At 37.4% G+C, this 16,432-nt stretch overlaps 1 protein-coding gene across 1 annotated transcript; it reads right to left on the bottom strand.

Annotated features, from left to right (window-relative positions):
- Window positions 1-13,550: 13,550 nt before the first annotated feature.
- Window positions 13,551-14,504, bottom strand: LOC149172781 (patellin-3-like). The gene has a single exon (XM_089426460.1). The coding sequence runs from the start codon at window positions 14,502-14,504 to the stop codon at window positions 13,551-13,553; it is 954 nt and encodes a 317-aa protein (XP_089282586.1).
- Window positions 14,505-16,432: the final 1,928 nt, after the last annotated feature.

Here is a 16,432-nt window from a genome sequence, read left to right as displayed (position 1 = left end):
GATTGGCACATTCCATTTCTGTTGGAGGAAAGCAGCGACGATGAAAGGGAGCAGGAACAGGAGCAGAAAGAAGAAAATGAAGAAGAACAACAAGAAGGTGAAAGAGCAGGCCCAGTTATTGCAGAAGAAAACAAATTTGAGGTAAGTCCCCTACCAAGAAGGTCAGGTAGGAAGACTCAATTACCATTGAAGTTGAGAAACTATGCGTTGATGTCAAAGTTTTTGAACATTATAGAGCCCTCTAATTATAAAGAAGCTAGTCAATTTGAGGAATGGAGAGCTGCAATGAATGAGGAGATGGAATCAATTCTTAGAAATAATACTTGGGAATTAGTAGAGCTGCCTAAAAATAAAACACCTATAGGGAGTAAATGGCTGTTTAAACCCAAAATTAATGCAGATGGAAGTATAGATAAGTTAAAAGCTAGGTTGGTAGCAAAAGGATACTCGCAGCAGGAAGGTATTGATTTTGATGATACTTTTGCACCTGTAGCAAAGCTAAATACAATCAGATTACTTATTGCTTTAGCTACTAAATGTAATTGGGAATTACACCAGCTTGATGTTAAATCTGCATTTTTAAATGGTGATTTAAAAGAAGAAATTTACTTAGTACAGCCAGAAGGATTTGTGAAGCAGGGGCAGGAACAGCTTGTTTGTAGATTGAAAAAGGCTTTATATGGTTTAAAGCAAGCTCCCAGGTCATGGTATGAAAAAGTTGATTCTTTCTTTATAGAGCATGGTTTCCATAGAAGCTTAAATGACCCAAATTTGTATACCAAGTACAATAATCAGGGGCAGATTATTTTGATTTCTCTATATGTGGATGATATGATTTTAACAGGAAATGCAGAGGATTTAATTAGAGGAATCAAAAGGCTCATGGCACAAGTTTTTGAGATGAAAAATCTCGGAAACCTTAACTATTGTCTGGGATTAGAAGTATTCAGAGATACTGGGCAAACTTTCCTTACTCAAGGGAAGTATGCGAGAAATCTGTTGGAAAAGTTTGGGATGGATCGGTGTAGATCAGCAGCGACACCTTTGCAGCAAAATTTGAAATTGAGCAGTGACGATGGCACTAAGGAGGTAGATGCCACAATGTACAGACAGCTGGTTGGCAGCCTTATATATCTTACAACAACCAGACCCGACTTGGCATACTCAGTTAGTGTATTAAGCCAATTCATGTCAAAACCGCGTGAAAGTCACTAGACAGCAGCAAAAAGCGTGTTGAGGTATCTTTGTGGTACTGTTCATTTTGGTATTTTATACACTGATGTATCTGATGTTACTCTAGCAGGTTTTTCAGACTCAGACTGGGCAGGTAACCTGGATGATCGGAGGTCCATCACAGGTTATGCATTCAACATAGGTTCCGGGGTCATAGCTTGGAGCAGCAAGAAACAGAGTATTGTAGCTTTGTCGTCATGTGAAGCTGAGTATCAAGCATTGTGTGCAGCAACATGTGAAGCGATCTGGTTGAGGAGACTTCTTAAAGATGCAGGAAAAGAACAAAAAAATCCCACCTCCATCAAAAGCGACAACCAGAGCACCATTAAATTAGCATACAATCCAGTGTTTCACAAAAACACCAAACATATAGACACTCAGTTCCATTTTGTTAGAGAGAAAATACAGTCTAAAGAAATTGCTGTTGTATATTGTAAAACTTGTGACAATGTGGCTGATATTTTCACAAAGCCTCTTGCACGAGTGAAATTTGAATTGTTTAGAAAAATGCTAGGAGTCCAGGAGAACCCTTTCTCCATTAAGGGGGGGAGTTAAAAATTATTAATATTATTTTTGTATTAATGGAGAAAATGGTTACATTGTTGTAACGTTCTCCCTAGTTTAGGATTAGTTCCTATAGTTATGGGGTTTGGGTGCAACTTCCTATTTCCTAGTATTGTATTTATTGATGTAATCTTTGATTGATTAATGAATAGAGTGGACGAGAGTGATCTCTCAAGTTTTGTGAGTGTAGTCTCCAGGTGCAGGCCACACCTGAGAGCTACATCTCTTTCTTTTCAATTCTGTTCACATTTCATCTTGATGCAATCTTGCCCTCCCATCGAAATGGTACGTAGAAAGGGAGGTCCATGTTGAGGAACGACACCAGCAGGTGGCCCTCCCGGAAAATGCCATTGGTCGAAAACCTGACGATTTTAAACATAGAGGCGCAATTAACTTCTCAACGTGGCTGCAACTTAACCTAAGCAATGAGAAATGTTATTTTGTAAGCGATCATGATCGATTTCGACAATACCTAGATGTTGGAATTTCCCGAACACTTGAGACTCAATGAGTGATATAGTATTAAGGTTTTTGTGATTTATATTTAATTTTTCAAAAAAAAAAAAGATTAAAATTACATAAAAAATTATTTATTTATCAAGGTGAAAAATCAGATTATAGTAGTTGGTTAAATAGAAATTTAAATTATTTCAACTAAATATAAATAATTACATTTGATTAAGTCACATAAAAAATTATTTATATAATAATACCATTAGTAAAGTAAAATATATTTAAGATGTTATTTTAATATATATAATATGTTTGACTTAGACTAAAGGATAAAACTATTAACCAAATAAATAAAACAAGATAAAAAATAATAATTGAATAAAATAAAAAGAAATATATTTAAGTTACAAATTAAAATAGATTAAGATTAAAAGAAAGCTAAAAACTAATAACCAAATAAAAAAATATAAAAAGAGACTAAAGATAAAAGAAGGGATTCTACCCAAACCTCAAAATAATAAGGTATGACTAAAGAATGGTAAAATATTAAAATAGAAATTAAAATTAAAATTAATAAGAGTTAAATAATTGAATCCAAAAAACTTCAAAAAAAAAAAATATGTATAAAAAAGTCAAAGTAAAAATAAAAAATAAAAACAAAATTAAATAAAATGAAAAGACCAAAAGACACACACTAAAGGAAAGGGACCACGTATAAGCCACTGGGGCAAATCTAAAAAATATAATATTAGAACTACTCATTCAAACTAGCAAAGTTAGCAAATTGAACTAACCGTTGGAAACTTCATGGCGCAAGAGATTATGTGACCGTTGGAAACTTCACGGCCCAAGAAATTAAACTTCACGGCCCAAGAAATTATGTAATGGACTAAAAATGATTCCAAAGCAAAATTCTCTTCCAAATGTCCAAATCAATTTCTTTCGAAATAAATGAGTGGACGTTGACGTAATAAAGGATACCATTCATTATTGTCGATCCTTTTGGGCTTCCAATCATAACTGCTGATATGTCGAGCAGCACAAGGTTTGTTAGACACATTATTTCCCTAGTCGTAGCATAGCACGGAAAAATGTAGTGGTCATTCTTGCAACGGTTTGTGGTCACGATCCCATAGCACGGAAAAATGTCGTGGTCATTATTGCAACGGTTTGTGGTCATGATCCCAATCGCTAATTGTAAAAATATTGTGGAATAACAGTTGGTAACTTAACCATAACTATAAGCGATACATATACATAAAAAATGGATCAAAACTCACCCACATCTTTCAACTTTTTAACTGACATATTTGCTTTAGAAAAACGAGGTACTTTAAAGCCTGGGTGAGGCGCCTTTGGTTAGTGTCGAGCTGCCTGCAGATCCAACATTAAAGACGCAAGGCAGCCACCATTGTTGAGGGTATGAATTTCAACCTTATAAGTTTTAGAGTTTTTGTTAAAATCGGGAGAATTTTTTTTGAAATTCTGATATTTGTTATTTAAAATTGGTTTTTAATATATTTATAGATTCAACATTATATATTAAATTTTTTTTAGAACATTTTAATTATAAAAAATTAATAACTTCAACTTATTATTTCTAATAAATTCCCTCCCTGATTCTGAATCAATTAAATCATAAAATAGACCTAAAAAACCATCCAGAACATATAGCAAATAGGCTACGGCTCCTTAGTAAACATGGAAGTGACACATTAACATTTTTCCTGTATTTGATTTTCCATTATCAACTTTCCCTAGCGACAAAGGTATTACCCACACAGGAAGCCTTCTGTCTCTGCACATTTTCCCACAAGTTGAGCCGGAATTTGTCACTCTCAAATGTTGTTTCCACTTTTGACTATACTAAGAAATCAATCCAAGATAGGAATCCGAGGTTTCATAATGACATGGCTCAGAACAGGTTCCAACATGGGTCAATCTATATTGTTAAAGTTGTAGAGGTTTGTCACCAAAACCTAAACCTAAACCTAAAGTTGAAGAAGTGTGCCATTACACCAAAATTTACATGTGTTAGTAAACTTTTTAAACTAGTAACTAGGATTTCCAAATTAGAAATTATAGATTCTACAGAGTTGCTGTGATTCCTCCCAAAAAAAATAGAGATACCAAATTTGGTATCTCTGGGGAAGTACCTGGTCAACGTCGCTTCCAATCGGTCTTAGAATTGTAATTGTAATTTAAGGAATCATCAAAACCAAAATCTTCATTCAGAAGCGTCACCTTTTGGTTGCTACCTGCGTGGCCAACAACGCGGAAGCCCTCGATTATGGTGATCTGCCCAACCAGCATTTCCACTGAGCCCACTACTTCCAGGACGAATATTTATCTCGAGGATTAAGTTCTCCGACGATTATGAAACCAGCCCATGCAATCTAGCCTAGCCGGGCATACCCAGTACCAAATAATCAGACTGTTTTGTAATACCGAACTCAAGTTTTCTGAAGACCTGGAACAATAGTGTACTCAAAGACTTAATAGAACCCAGAAACGATATTGCCCATTTCAACAGCAGGATTAGCACCGAGTGCATTTTGAAGGAGGCTCGAACAGTCGGGAAAGGCCGAGGCCGAAAAGAGGATGGTGGGCTATACATCATGGTTTGTTAGGATCTTTAGGAAAAGGCGAGTTTGTTGCTGGATAGCAAGTGAAAGAGACAACATCGTGGGCCATAACTCGCGGGTTTACCGAGTCGAAACAGCCTGGCATTAAATTTCACAGATTCCAGATTTGATTTTCCGTTAAGATTTCCTGAGATGGTATCAAAGCCATGGTCGTAAAGGCTCTGAGAAAGCGAGCATGTGTTGACTGTATACCTTGGGTTACAGTAAGTGGCTGCCAAGTGCACCAAAGGTTGGAGGTTGGAGGTTGGAGGTTGTCCTTGTTGGGAATTTTACATTTAATTCCAAAACAAAATTAGTTGAACAGAGAATAATACTCTGTTTTTCCACAGGATCTTAGCACAGGGAAGCAAAAGTTGTTTGCTGGAAAGAACAGAGTTTTTTACACACATAAAAAAAAAACAACTTTGTATTAATTAATAAAACTGCTTGATACCAAAAGATCTTCCTCTTAACAGAGGGATTACACCAGGAACACTTCAGTTCCACACAAAAAAATTACTCTGTCTCCTTGAAAATTTACTCTGTCTCTGTTTTGAAATTTTACACTACTGTGTGTAAAATTTTTCTCCTTTTACATTCACTGCGGCATATTACATTTCATATTCAACAAAACATAATATATTTACTTCACACTGCTGTGTGTGTAAAATTACATATATTTATGCTACTACATATTCCATTACAAGGAAAACACTTACACGCTGCTGCATTTTTCACACTCTGTGTTCAACAAACAAAAAAACACTCCCTTCGTGTTGCAGCAAGTTTCACATTTCATATACAATAATACAATAAAAAAAAACATAACAATACTATTACCTATTGCCATACTCCCGACAATAATAAAAAACATTAAAATTAAAAGTTTTACCTATATTTACCAACCCATAGTAAATTTCATTAAATGTTTTACTGGCGGTCAAAATGAAACTTTTACTCCACGTCAATTTCATGTTGCAGGCCTGTACATTCAATTTTGGTTTCAATCGTTGACCTCCATCGAATGGCTTCAAACCAAGATTTCAATCGAACGGTTATCGCTTGCTCAATCCACACGAACTTTATGCTCCGATGAAAACCTCTTTTGCAAAACTGCCAGCCACGTGTCAAGCGATGGATATTATCGCTGCCCCTCTGGAGAATACCGCTGCTTGGTGAAAGGCGGTGCGATAAGAAACTGGCGGTTTTCCGGAAAAGTGCGCAGCAGTTGAAATTATAATTTCAACACTCCCCTTTAATTTCAACTGCTGGGTTATCAGTCATACCCAGACATTTCCTCAAAAACTCAAAACTTTTCTGTCCCAATTGTTTGGTCAGAATATTAGTAACGTGCTCCCGAGTCCTGCATTGTTGTAAAACAATTTCTCCATTGTTTACCAATTCCCTGATGTAATGAAACTTTGTGTCAATGTGTTTCGTTCTCTTATGAAACACAACATTCTTGGATAATGCAATAGCTGAGCTATTGTCACAAAAAATCACAGTTGCTTTTACTTGCTCTTGGCATAAACTCCTTAACATCCTTCTCATCCAAATTGCTTGACATGCTGCTGCTGTAGCTACCACATATTCAGCCTCTGCTGTAGACAATGCTACAATAGGCTTTTTTAGAAGCCCATGAAACAACTCCTGAACCCATGTGAAAAACATAACTGGATGTGCTTTTCCGATCATCTACACTTCCAGCCCAATCACTATCAGTGTATCCAATCAAATCTAAACATTCTGAAGTAGTATATAAAATGCCAAACCTTTTAGTACCTTTAACATACCTCAGAATTCTTTTTGTTGCCTGCCAATGTGCTTCTTTTGGCCTCTCCATGAATCTGGAAATTAAACTAATAGCATACATTATAACCTGCCTAGTTGCAGTCAAATACATGAGGCTGCCAACTATGCTCTTGTACAAACTAGGATCAAAATCCTTGCTGTTGTCCTCTTTGCTGAGTTTTAATCCCATCATTGTGGGAGTGATTGCTACCTTGCTCTCTTGCATATTAAATCTTTCCAACACTTCATTAACATATTTTGCTTGTGAGATAAAAATCTCGTTTCCACTTTGTTCTACTTCTATTCTTAAGAAGTATCTCAGCAAACCCATGTTAGTCATTTCAAATTCTTCTTTCATGACTGTTTTGAAAATTTCAATAAGATAGTCATCATTACCTGTGAAAATAACATCATCAACATATAACACAACAATTAGTAATTTACCATCATTTTCTTTGATGTAGAGGGTGGGTTCTCCCTCACACTTTTCAAATCCTTTTTCCAGTAGATAGGAATCTATCCTATTGTACCATGCTCTTGGTGCTTGCTTCAGCCCATAAAGAGATTTCTTCAATCTGCATACTTTGTGCTCTTGGCCTTTCTTTTCATAGCCTAGAGGTTGTTCAATGTAAACCTCTTCCATTAACACTCCATTTAGGAATGTTGACTTTACGTCCATTTGGTAAACTTTCCACTTGTTTTGTGCTGCTATGGATAGCACTGCTCTCACGGTTTCCATTCTAGCAACCGGTGCAAAAGTTTCATCATAGTCTCTCTCATACTGCTGCTTATATCCTTTGACAACCAGTCTTGCCTTGTGTCTTTCTATTTTGCCTTCAGCATTACTCTTGGTCTTGTAGACCCATTTAACTCCAATGACTTCCTTTCCTTTTGGCAGTTCTACTAAATCCCATGTCTTGTTTCTTTCTATCCTCATCCCTAGCTTCTATCCATTTCCTATCCTTAATAGCTTCTTCAAAATGAACAGGGTCATCAACATGACAATATAATGCAAACAAAGAATTCATACCTTCATTTGCTGCCTCTTGTTCATAAATGTCACTTAAATTTCTGAACTTCTTACCTCTTTCATTTGGTGTACAAGTGCTTGAAGAAGCACTTGAATTTCCTCCTTGTGGTGTGCTTGGAGAAGCACTTTCATTTCTCCTCAAGGGTGTCCCTTGCTGTCCTTGTGTTGGTGCTGCTGTTTGGGGATGTATTTCAGCCATCTCCTCATCATCTTCATCATGTGACAAAGAGTTTTTAACATTCACTGTTTTCTCTATGCTTCCATCCCAAGCTTCCTCCTCAATGAACTGAACATCTCTACTCACAATAAGCTTCTTGGTGGATGGGTTATACAACCTGTAAGCTTTGGATTCCTCACTGTATCCAATGAATATACATTTATCCCCTTTGCTGTCCAACTTCTTCCTTAGTTGATCTGGAATGTGTGCATAGGCCACACATCCAAAAACTTTCATGTGGGTGATTCCTTGCTTTCTCCCACTCCATGCTTCTTTCATCACTCTGTTCATGACTGCTTTTGTAGGGCATCTATTCAAAATGTACGTTGCACAGTGTACAGCTTCAGCGCAATAATCATTTGGCAAATGATTTGCCTTTAACATACTCCTTGCGATATCCATGATTGTCCTATTCTTCCTTTCGGCAACTCCATTTTGTTGCGGAGTGTACCTAGTGGTAAACTACTTGTGAATTCCATTTTCTCTACAAAAACGTAGAAATTCCTTGGAGATATACTCACCTCCTCTATCAGTTCTTAGAACTTTGATATGCAGCCCGCTTTGGTTTTCAACAAGTGCTTTGAAATTTCAAAATATTTCAAACACTTCACTTTTGTTCTTCAGGAAATAAACCCAAGTTTTTCTAGTGAAATCATCAATGAATGTTAGTATATAGTGGCTGCCTGCAAGTGATGGAGTTTGCATCGGTCCACATAAATCTGAGTGGACAATCTCTAAGGGTGCTTTTGCCTTTATGCTTTTCCCTGATGGAAAACTTTCTCTGTGTTGTTTCCCCAAGATACAACCTTCACAAAGGCTGTCTGGTTTCTCTATCAATGGTAATCCTCTTACCATTCCTTTTCTATTCAACAAATTAAGACCTCCAAAGTTGAGATGTCCAAATCTCAAGTGCCACAACCAATTTTCATCCTTTGGTTCACTTTGGAAAGCCTCTTGAGTCACTGCTGCTATTTCTTCTTTATTTTTTAAATCTGCTTTCATCCTGAGAGGGAACATCCTGTTCCTTGTCATCTTCACTTCAGCAATACATTGTTTGCTGGGTGCTCTATCCATGATGGTGCATACATCATTCACAAAGAAAACATTGTAACCCTTTTGAACAAGCTGTCCAATACTTAAGAGATTACATTTCATTCCAGGAACATAATAAACATTTGCTATGGTTTTCTTTGCACCTTTCTTTGTTAAAACTTTTACTTCTCCTTTACCCATAATAGAAACTTTATTATCAGTCCCTAGTGTGACTTGTGACTTCACATTCTGATCTAACATAGAAAACAGGGCTATGTTTCCTGTCATATGGTTACTGCAACCGAAGTCTAGAAACCATACATCTTCACTCTTTTCTTTAGCCATATTACAAGCTAAAAACAAATTATTTTGGCTGATATTTTCTCTAGTGAAATTTGCACTAGTTCTATTACTCATATCATGCTGCTTCTTCCTACATTCATTTGCATAATGCCCATATTTTTTACAATAGTGACATTGGACATTGGATTTATCATACCTTTGTCCTTGAGCATGGTGTTGTCCACTTTGTTGGCTGTTTCCTTGGCCTTGGTTCTGATTTGGATTGCTGTCTCTTCCTTGAGCATTTGCTAGACTGTTTCTTCCACCTCTGTTTTGGCTTCTGTCTCTTCCTCTCTTGTTTCCTCTGCCTTGACCTCTTCCTCTTCCAAAGGACATCTAGGTCTTGAAGGCATGTTCTAAAGATGAGTTTTCATTTCTACTCAATCTCTGCTCATGTGTTATCAGTGATGCATGTAGTTCATCAACTGAAAAGTTTGTGAGATCCTTTGTCTCTTCTATGGTGGTGACAATAACATCGAACTTTGAGAGTAAGACCCTCAATAGTTTCTCCACAATCCTCCTTTCTTCAAGAATCTCTCCATGAGACCTTATCTGTGTGACCAGACCAATCACATTTGTGAAGAATGAGTCAATATTATCTGACTCCTTCATGAAACGATTTTCAAAATCTCTCCTCAACAACTATAGTTTTGTTGTCTTCACTTTCTCCATGCCTTGATAGGCTATCTTGAGAGTTTTCCATGCTTCTTTGGATGTCTTTGCTGCTACTATCCTTGGAAACACACTCTCATGCACTGCTTGATACAAAAAGCAAAGGGCTTTTGAGTCCTTCTTCTTATAGCTCTTCAACAGATCTTTCTCTGCCCGAGTTAACCTATTAAACTCATTTTCATCTGCTGGTTCTTCAAAACCATACTCAACAAATTCCCATAAGTCTTTGGAGGCAAGCAAAGCTTTCATGGTTATTGCCCAATAGTCATAGTTTTTTCCATTAAACTGTGGAAGGTGAGTATTAAAGATACCCATGCTAGTGTTGGCTCTAGCCATTCTTGCACTCCTTAACTATGCTTCAAAATACTTGACTGTGTATTTGAAATAACTGACTGTATTCAACAAAAAACTAATCTTGAGAAATACCTTTTGATTGAGCCTTCACTCTGTTGAAGAAGCTACTGTAGTAAGAAATCCTTCCTTCAACTTCTTTGACACCTTCAAAAAGCCTGGACAAGCTCTGACAGCATGTTGGGAATTTTACGTTTAATTCCAAAACAAAATTAACTGAACAAAGAATAATACTTTATTTTTCCATAGGATCTTAGCACAGGGAAGCAAAAGTTGTTTGCTGGAAAGAACAAAGTTTTTCACACACAAAAAAAAACAACTTTGTATTAATTAATAAAATTACCTGATACCAAAAGATCTTCCTCTTAACAGAGGGATTACACCAGGAACACTTCAGTTCCACACAAAAAAATTACTATGTCTCCTTGAAAATTTACTCTGTCTCTGTTTTGAAATTTTACACTGCTGTGTGTAAAATTTTTCTCCTTTTACATTCACTGCGGCATATTACTTTCATATTCAACAAAACATAATATATTTACTTCACACTGCTGTGTGTGTAAAATTACATATATTTATGCTGCTGCATATTCCATTACAAGGAAAAAACTTACACACTGCTGCATTTTTCACATTCTGTGTTCAATGAACAAAAGAAAACACTCCCTTCGCACTGCGGCAAGTTTCACATTGCATATACAATAATACAATAAAAAAAAACATAACAATACTATTACCTATTGCCATACTCCTGACAATAATAAAAAACATTAAAATTAAAAGTTTTACCTATATTTACCAACCCATAGTAAATTTCATTAAATGTTTTACTGACGGTCAAAATGAAACTTTTACTCCACGTCAATTTCATGTTGCAGGCCTGTACATTCAATTTTGGTTTCAATCATTTACCTCCATCGAACAACTTCAAACCAAGATTTCAATCGAACAGTTATCGCTTGCTCAATAAACACGAACTTTATGCTCTGATGAAAATCTCTTTTGCAAAACTGCCAGCCACGTGTCAAGCGATGGATATTATCGCTGCCCCTCCAGAGAATACTGCTGCTTGGTGAAAGGCGGTGTGAAAAGAAACTAGCGGTTTTCCGGAAAAGTGCGCAGCAGTTGAAATTATAATTTCAACAGTCCTGCAGGTGGAGCGGCCGCTGTGCAGGATTTGACAGTGGAGTGAGTGTGATGAGAGTTGTCACTTCTGTTTTGGATCCCGCGTGACTAGGACAACTGATGACTGCTATATGAGCATGGAGAAGCTGTGTCGTATGTTGTGTGCAGACGTTGAATAGAACCTATGGAGACTGTGTTGCTGGGGATGGTGTTTAAGATTTGTTTAAGTAGCAAATCTTTTGAATGAGTTTTGTTATGATTTTTTAACTATGTTTTATCAACTTAAATCCATTTTAATTTGGGATTTAAATCTATTAAATTGTAAATTTTTTAGAATGTAAAGAGATTTAATTCTGAATACTTAGTAGATTTACATTAGACTAGTATTTAGTAATACAATCTTGCCCTCCAACTCAGTGAATCTCAATGGTATTCAGAAATGGAGGTTGATGAGCGTGCAGGTGAACCTCTATGGAAAATGCCATAGGCCGAAAAGCAGACGATTGCAAACTTAGAGGTAGCCATTAACTCCTCAACGTGGCTGCAACTTAACCTTAGCAATGTTATTTTGACGGCGATCATGTTATTTCGACAATACCTAGATGTTGGAATTGCCAAAAATGTTAAAAGTTGGTGATTCAATGAGTGACCAAGTCAAGTTAATAAAAAAAGAAAGTTAAGTCAAACGAGCAGTTCGAAAACTCAACTAACCGTTGGAAACTACTTGGCCCAAGAGATTACGTAACCGTTGGAAACTTCATGGCCCAAGAAATTACAGTTTCCATGGCCCAAGAAATTATGTAATGGACTAAAAAGTATTACAAAACAAAATTCTCTATCTTACAGGGATTAAATCTATTAAATTGTAAATTTAAAAACAAAATTATCTATCATAATAAGGGTTGACAAGGATTAAATCTATTAAGTTGTAAATTTCTTTTGAATAAAAAAAAATTAATCTTTCTAAATGTTTGATAGATCCAAAATTAAATGCTCGGTAGTATTTAGTATTGCAATCTTCCCCTCCAACTCAGTGAATTTAAATGGTATTAAAAAATGGAGGTCGATGAGCGCGCAGGTGACCCTCTCTAGAAAATGCCATAGGCCGAAAAGTGGATGGTTGCAAACTTTGAGTTAGTCATTAACTCCTTAACGTGGCTGCAACTCAACCTTAGCAACGTTATTTTGAGAGCGATAATGCTATTTCGACAATACCTAGATGTTGGAATGGCCAAAAATGTTAAAAGTTGGAGATTCAATGAGTGACCAAGTCAAGTTAATAAAAAAGAAAAAGTTAAGTCAAACGAGCAGTTCTAAAAACTATTAGCCATCGAATTTGTAAAGATAATCAAACAAATCTATTCTATTATATTAGCCCATACCCATCTTTTTGTTCCCGTGTCAAGGTTACCAATATTTGATTCCTAGCTAATATCAACTCATGGCTGAGGAGAGCCATGTCTTACAGAAAAACACGTGAATCGTATATCTAAGACATGGCACCGAAGAAGCTGTTGAAATATTAGAGGGAGATCTAATTAGAGAGCGGAGACTGCTGAACACACAGCGCTCAACATCTACCGCTCTGATACCAAATTAGAGACTGCTCTGATACCATATCAGAGAGCAGAGGTGCACAACTTATGAACACAACACTTAAACACAAAACACAAACTTGGAACTTCTAAGCACTTGCTTCATTCACTAATTAAACACGTATATATACAGGACAGAGAAAGTTCTGGAGATTAATTGGGTCAGTGGCTTCTTCAGGAAGCTTTGTCATTTGTCAAAGATCTCTAGAACCTGCATTTAAACCTTCTGTTGAATTCTGGGTGTTGTAATAAAGGTGGTAGTTGGAATTAGCTCCTTCCAACACTCCCCCTTAATTCCAACTCTATAACAAAAACATTATACTCTTAATCACAAAGACCTAAACTTTAACTTGCCTGCTGGTCTAAGTCTCAGCTAGGCTTACAAAACATTTCATTTTTGTCTTCTTGCGAAAGGGTCCATGCTTGTTCATTTGTTTCACCCCTGGTTTAATAAACAGCTCTGAAACTCCCCCATCTGTTGTAGAGAATTCTGCGTCATTTTCTCTGCTCAAACCTCCATACTATACTGGCACATACTCTGGTGAAATGTACTTGAACAAAGTCTCTGTCACTCTAGCAGGACGAGCAACAACAAACTCTGGATAACTGTCTTGAAGAATTGTCAATGCCTTTTTGGTAACTTGTCGCAAACCCCACTTTGCAGGACCAGGCGTGTTCTCAAGATCGGTAATTTGAACCATTGAAGTTATGCCTCCAGGGTTTAAGCTCAGCTTCTGTATCTCCTTTTCTAATAACTGAATCCTCCACCGCAAAAAGCAGTCACCAGCATCATTCAATGTCATCAGGTAGAGCTCCTTATTCTGGAATGCCCCGTAATCATTGTAACATACTAGATGTCCTTCCTTGTCATAATCATGCATGTAAGCCACATTATTCCACTCAGCATCAAAGTCCTCTTCCAAAATATTGTCAGCTCCAAAACGTTTCCTCCAGAGAATTGTGTTTTTCAGCATAGTAAATGCTTCAAAAACCTTGAAGTCTCTTGCTCGGAGAAAATTCAATAGAATCACGTCAGTACATTCATCACCCATAGTGTGAAGAAGAGGAACTCTCCATAGGAAAACATTTTCTATAGGTTGAATTACAACCTCCTCGGTTACCGTGGTAACAGTGACCTCAACTGGAGCTTCAGCATCAACTGGTGCAGGGGTAGATGTTGTTTCTTCTTCCTTTACGGTTTCAGTATCAACAACAGGAGCCTCAGTTGAAGGGGCTGATATAGTAATCGCTTCAGTTACAGTTTCCTCATGCTTCAGAACATCCCCTTGGGCAGGAACCTCAACATGAGTGATTTCTTGAACAACATGATCCTCAACATGACATTGTTTGTCCAAGAACTCAAAAATACTGCTCAACCCAAATGGGTTCCTAAGAAAATGATCATCGAAAGGATCATTGTCAAAAAAATCTAAAAAGATAGACATATCAGCTATCTCACACAAGGCGCACACCATAGGAGCACGTTCAATGCTATTTTAATTCAACTCACCACCTTTTTTTCACGACACTAGCATTCACAAAAGCGTTTCCCTTACCTAATTTATGAGTATCAGTAAAACATTTCCACAGAACTTCAAGACTGATTGTGACACTCAACCAACTATGGATCTACTGTGACTAGATTAGAGAAAAGGGCTTCACCCCCAATAGATATGAAGCCACAAACACACAATCGCAGTTAAAACAAATAGGGACAAGCCGCCCATAATTGGACAGTGGTTCTAACCACAAATATGAACACAAAAGATTTTCTTCTCACACACAGTCCTTCAACAACAATAGTTTTTCATGGCATCTACAACCCTTGGTGCCCCTGTACGCTCTTCCTTGGCTTGCCTCGGCCCTCCAGGCTCCACCCTAGGGTCTTTCAACACTCACATACGCAGACAGCAAAGCCACACTTAACCCACTAGCAATGCAGCGTCCTTCAAATGCTTGTCGACGAGCACCTTCTACACAGCAAAACAAACATCTTCACCTTCAGTCTTCAATGTGTAACCTGACTTCAGTTCATCACAGGCAACACACAACACCGAAATAGACTTTGCAATAGACTTTCCACCGTCAGCTTTCATCGAGTCTGTGGCTTTGAACGGATCTGCCTATTGATCTGCAAAGATTTGCTTGAAAGCCTCCAAAAAACACACTCCCGAGTGGCACACAATCCACCAACAATAGGACAAACACACTATTCACGGTTCCCAACTCGATGAGCATACAGCTCCACCACACGCAGCCACACGCACAGCCACAGATATAGGTGTCGACACAACCACAGACACAGAATCAAGCACCAATACAGATGCAACCACAAGCACACACACACAAAAATTACTCAAACTTCTTCTCCAAGTGTAGACCAGCCTTAAGCTGAAACCTTCGGAGAAAACACGCAGACTCTGGCTCTCCTCATGCAACACTCACACTCCCGCAGTACTCAAATCGCAACACTCAGCACTCCTCAGTGGCAGTGGCACTCAGCACTCACAAATGGCTCCTCACACGGCTTGCTTACTATTAGCAGCCACTCACAGCCAGTGGACATCACATACTTCACTTAGGTCTTGGCCCTCTATCATGCAATGGACTCTCACAGCTGCAACGCTTGCAGCAACAAACTCTTAACACAGGTCACCTCACCTGTGCTCTGATACCAAATTAGAGAGCGAAGACTGTTGAACACACAGCACTCAACCTCTACCGCTCTGATACCAAATTAGAGATTGCTCTGATACCATATCAGAGAGTAGAGGCGCACAACTTATGAACACAACACTTAAACACAGAACACAAGACTTGGAACTTCTGAACACTTGCTTCGTTCACTGATTAAACAGGTATATATATAGGACAGAGAAAGTTCTGGAGATTAATTGGGTCAGTGGCTTCTTCAGGAAGCTTTGTCATTTGTCAAAGATCTCTAGAACTTGCATTTAAACCTTCTGTTGAATTCTGGGTGCTGTAATAAAGGTGGTAGTTGGAATTAGCTCCTTCCAACAGATCTTGTATAAAAGAGAAAAAAACCCTCGAGGAATATGCTAAATCATATTGTTCAGATTGTTATTGTACTCATATTTTGAGAATATGATTAGTGTGCAATATGGTAATGAATTATAATTAAATTATGCTCTTTAATTCATCAAAGACAAAGACGAGCCATTTGGTGGAGTTGTATAGCTTGGATCCCTGTTCTCTCCTTTACCATGTCCCTGCATTAGTTTGAATAGAGCATTTTTTGAAGTAGGGTTGGAGGCTGATGAGACTTGAATTATAAATACTGAGACTTGAATGTATAAGCGTTCTGAATCCGAATGATGTAAAAACGAAGTAAAGGAAGTGTGTGGAAATATAGTATATACAAATATATTTAAAATAATATTTT

This window comes from Pinus tabuliformis, chromosome 4_2 (genome assembly GCF_031772625.1).
Source record: "Pinus tabuliformis cultivar Carrire ecotype Pingquan chromosome 4_2, CPIR1, whole genome shotgun sequence".
Classification (NCBI taxonomy): Eukaryota; Viridiplantae; Streptophyta; class Pinopsida; order Pinales; family Pinaceae; genus Pinus; species Pinus tabuliformis.
This window is presented reverse-complemented; position numbering and strand designations above follow the sequence as displayed.

Excerpts from the sequence above, each read along its gene's own strand:
- LOC149172781 (XM_089426460.1), bottom strand. The coding sequence starts at position 14,504 with ATGGTGTGCGCCTTGTGTGAGATAGCTGATATGTCTATCTTTTTAGAT.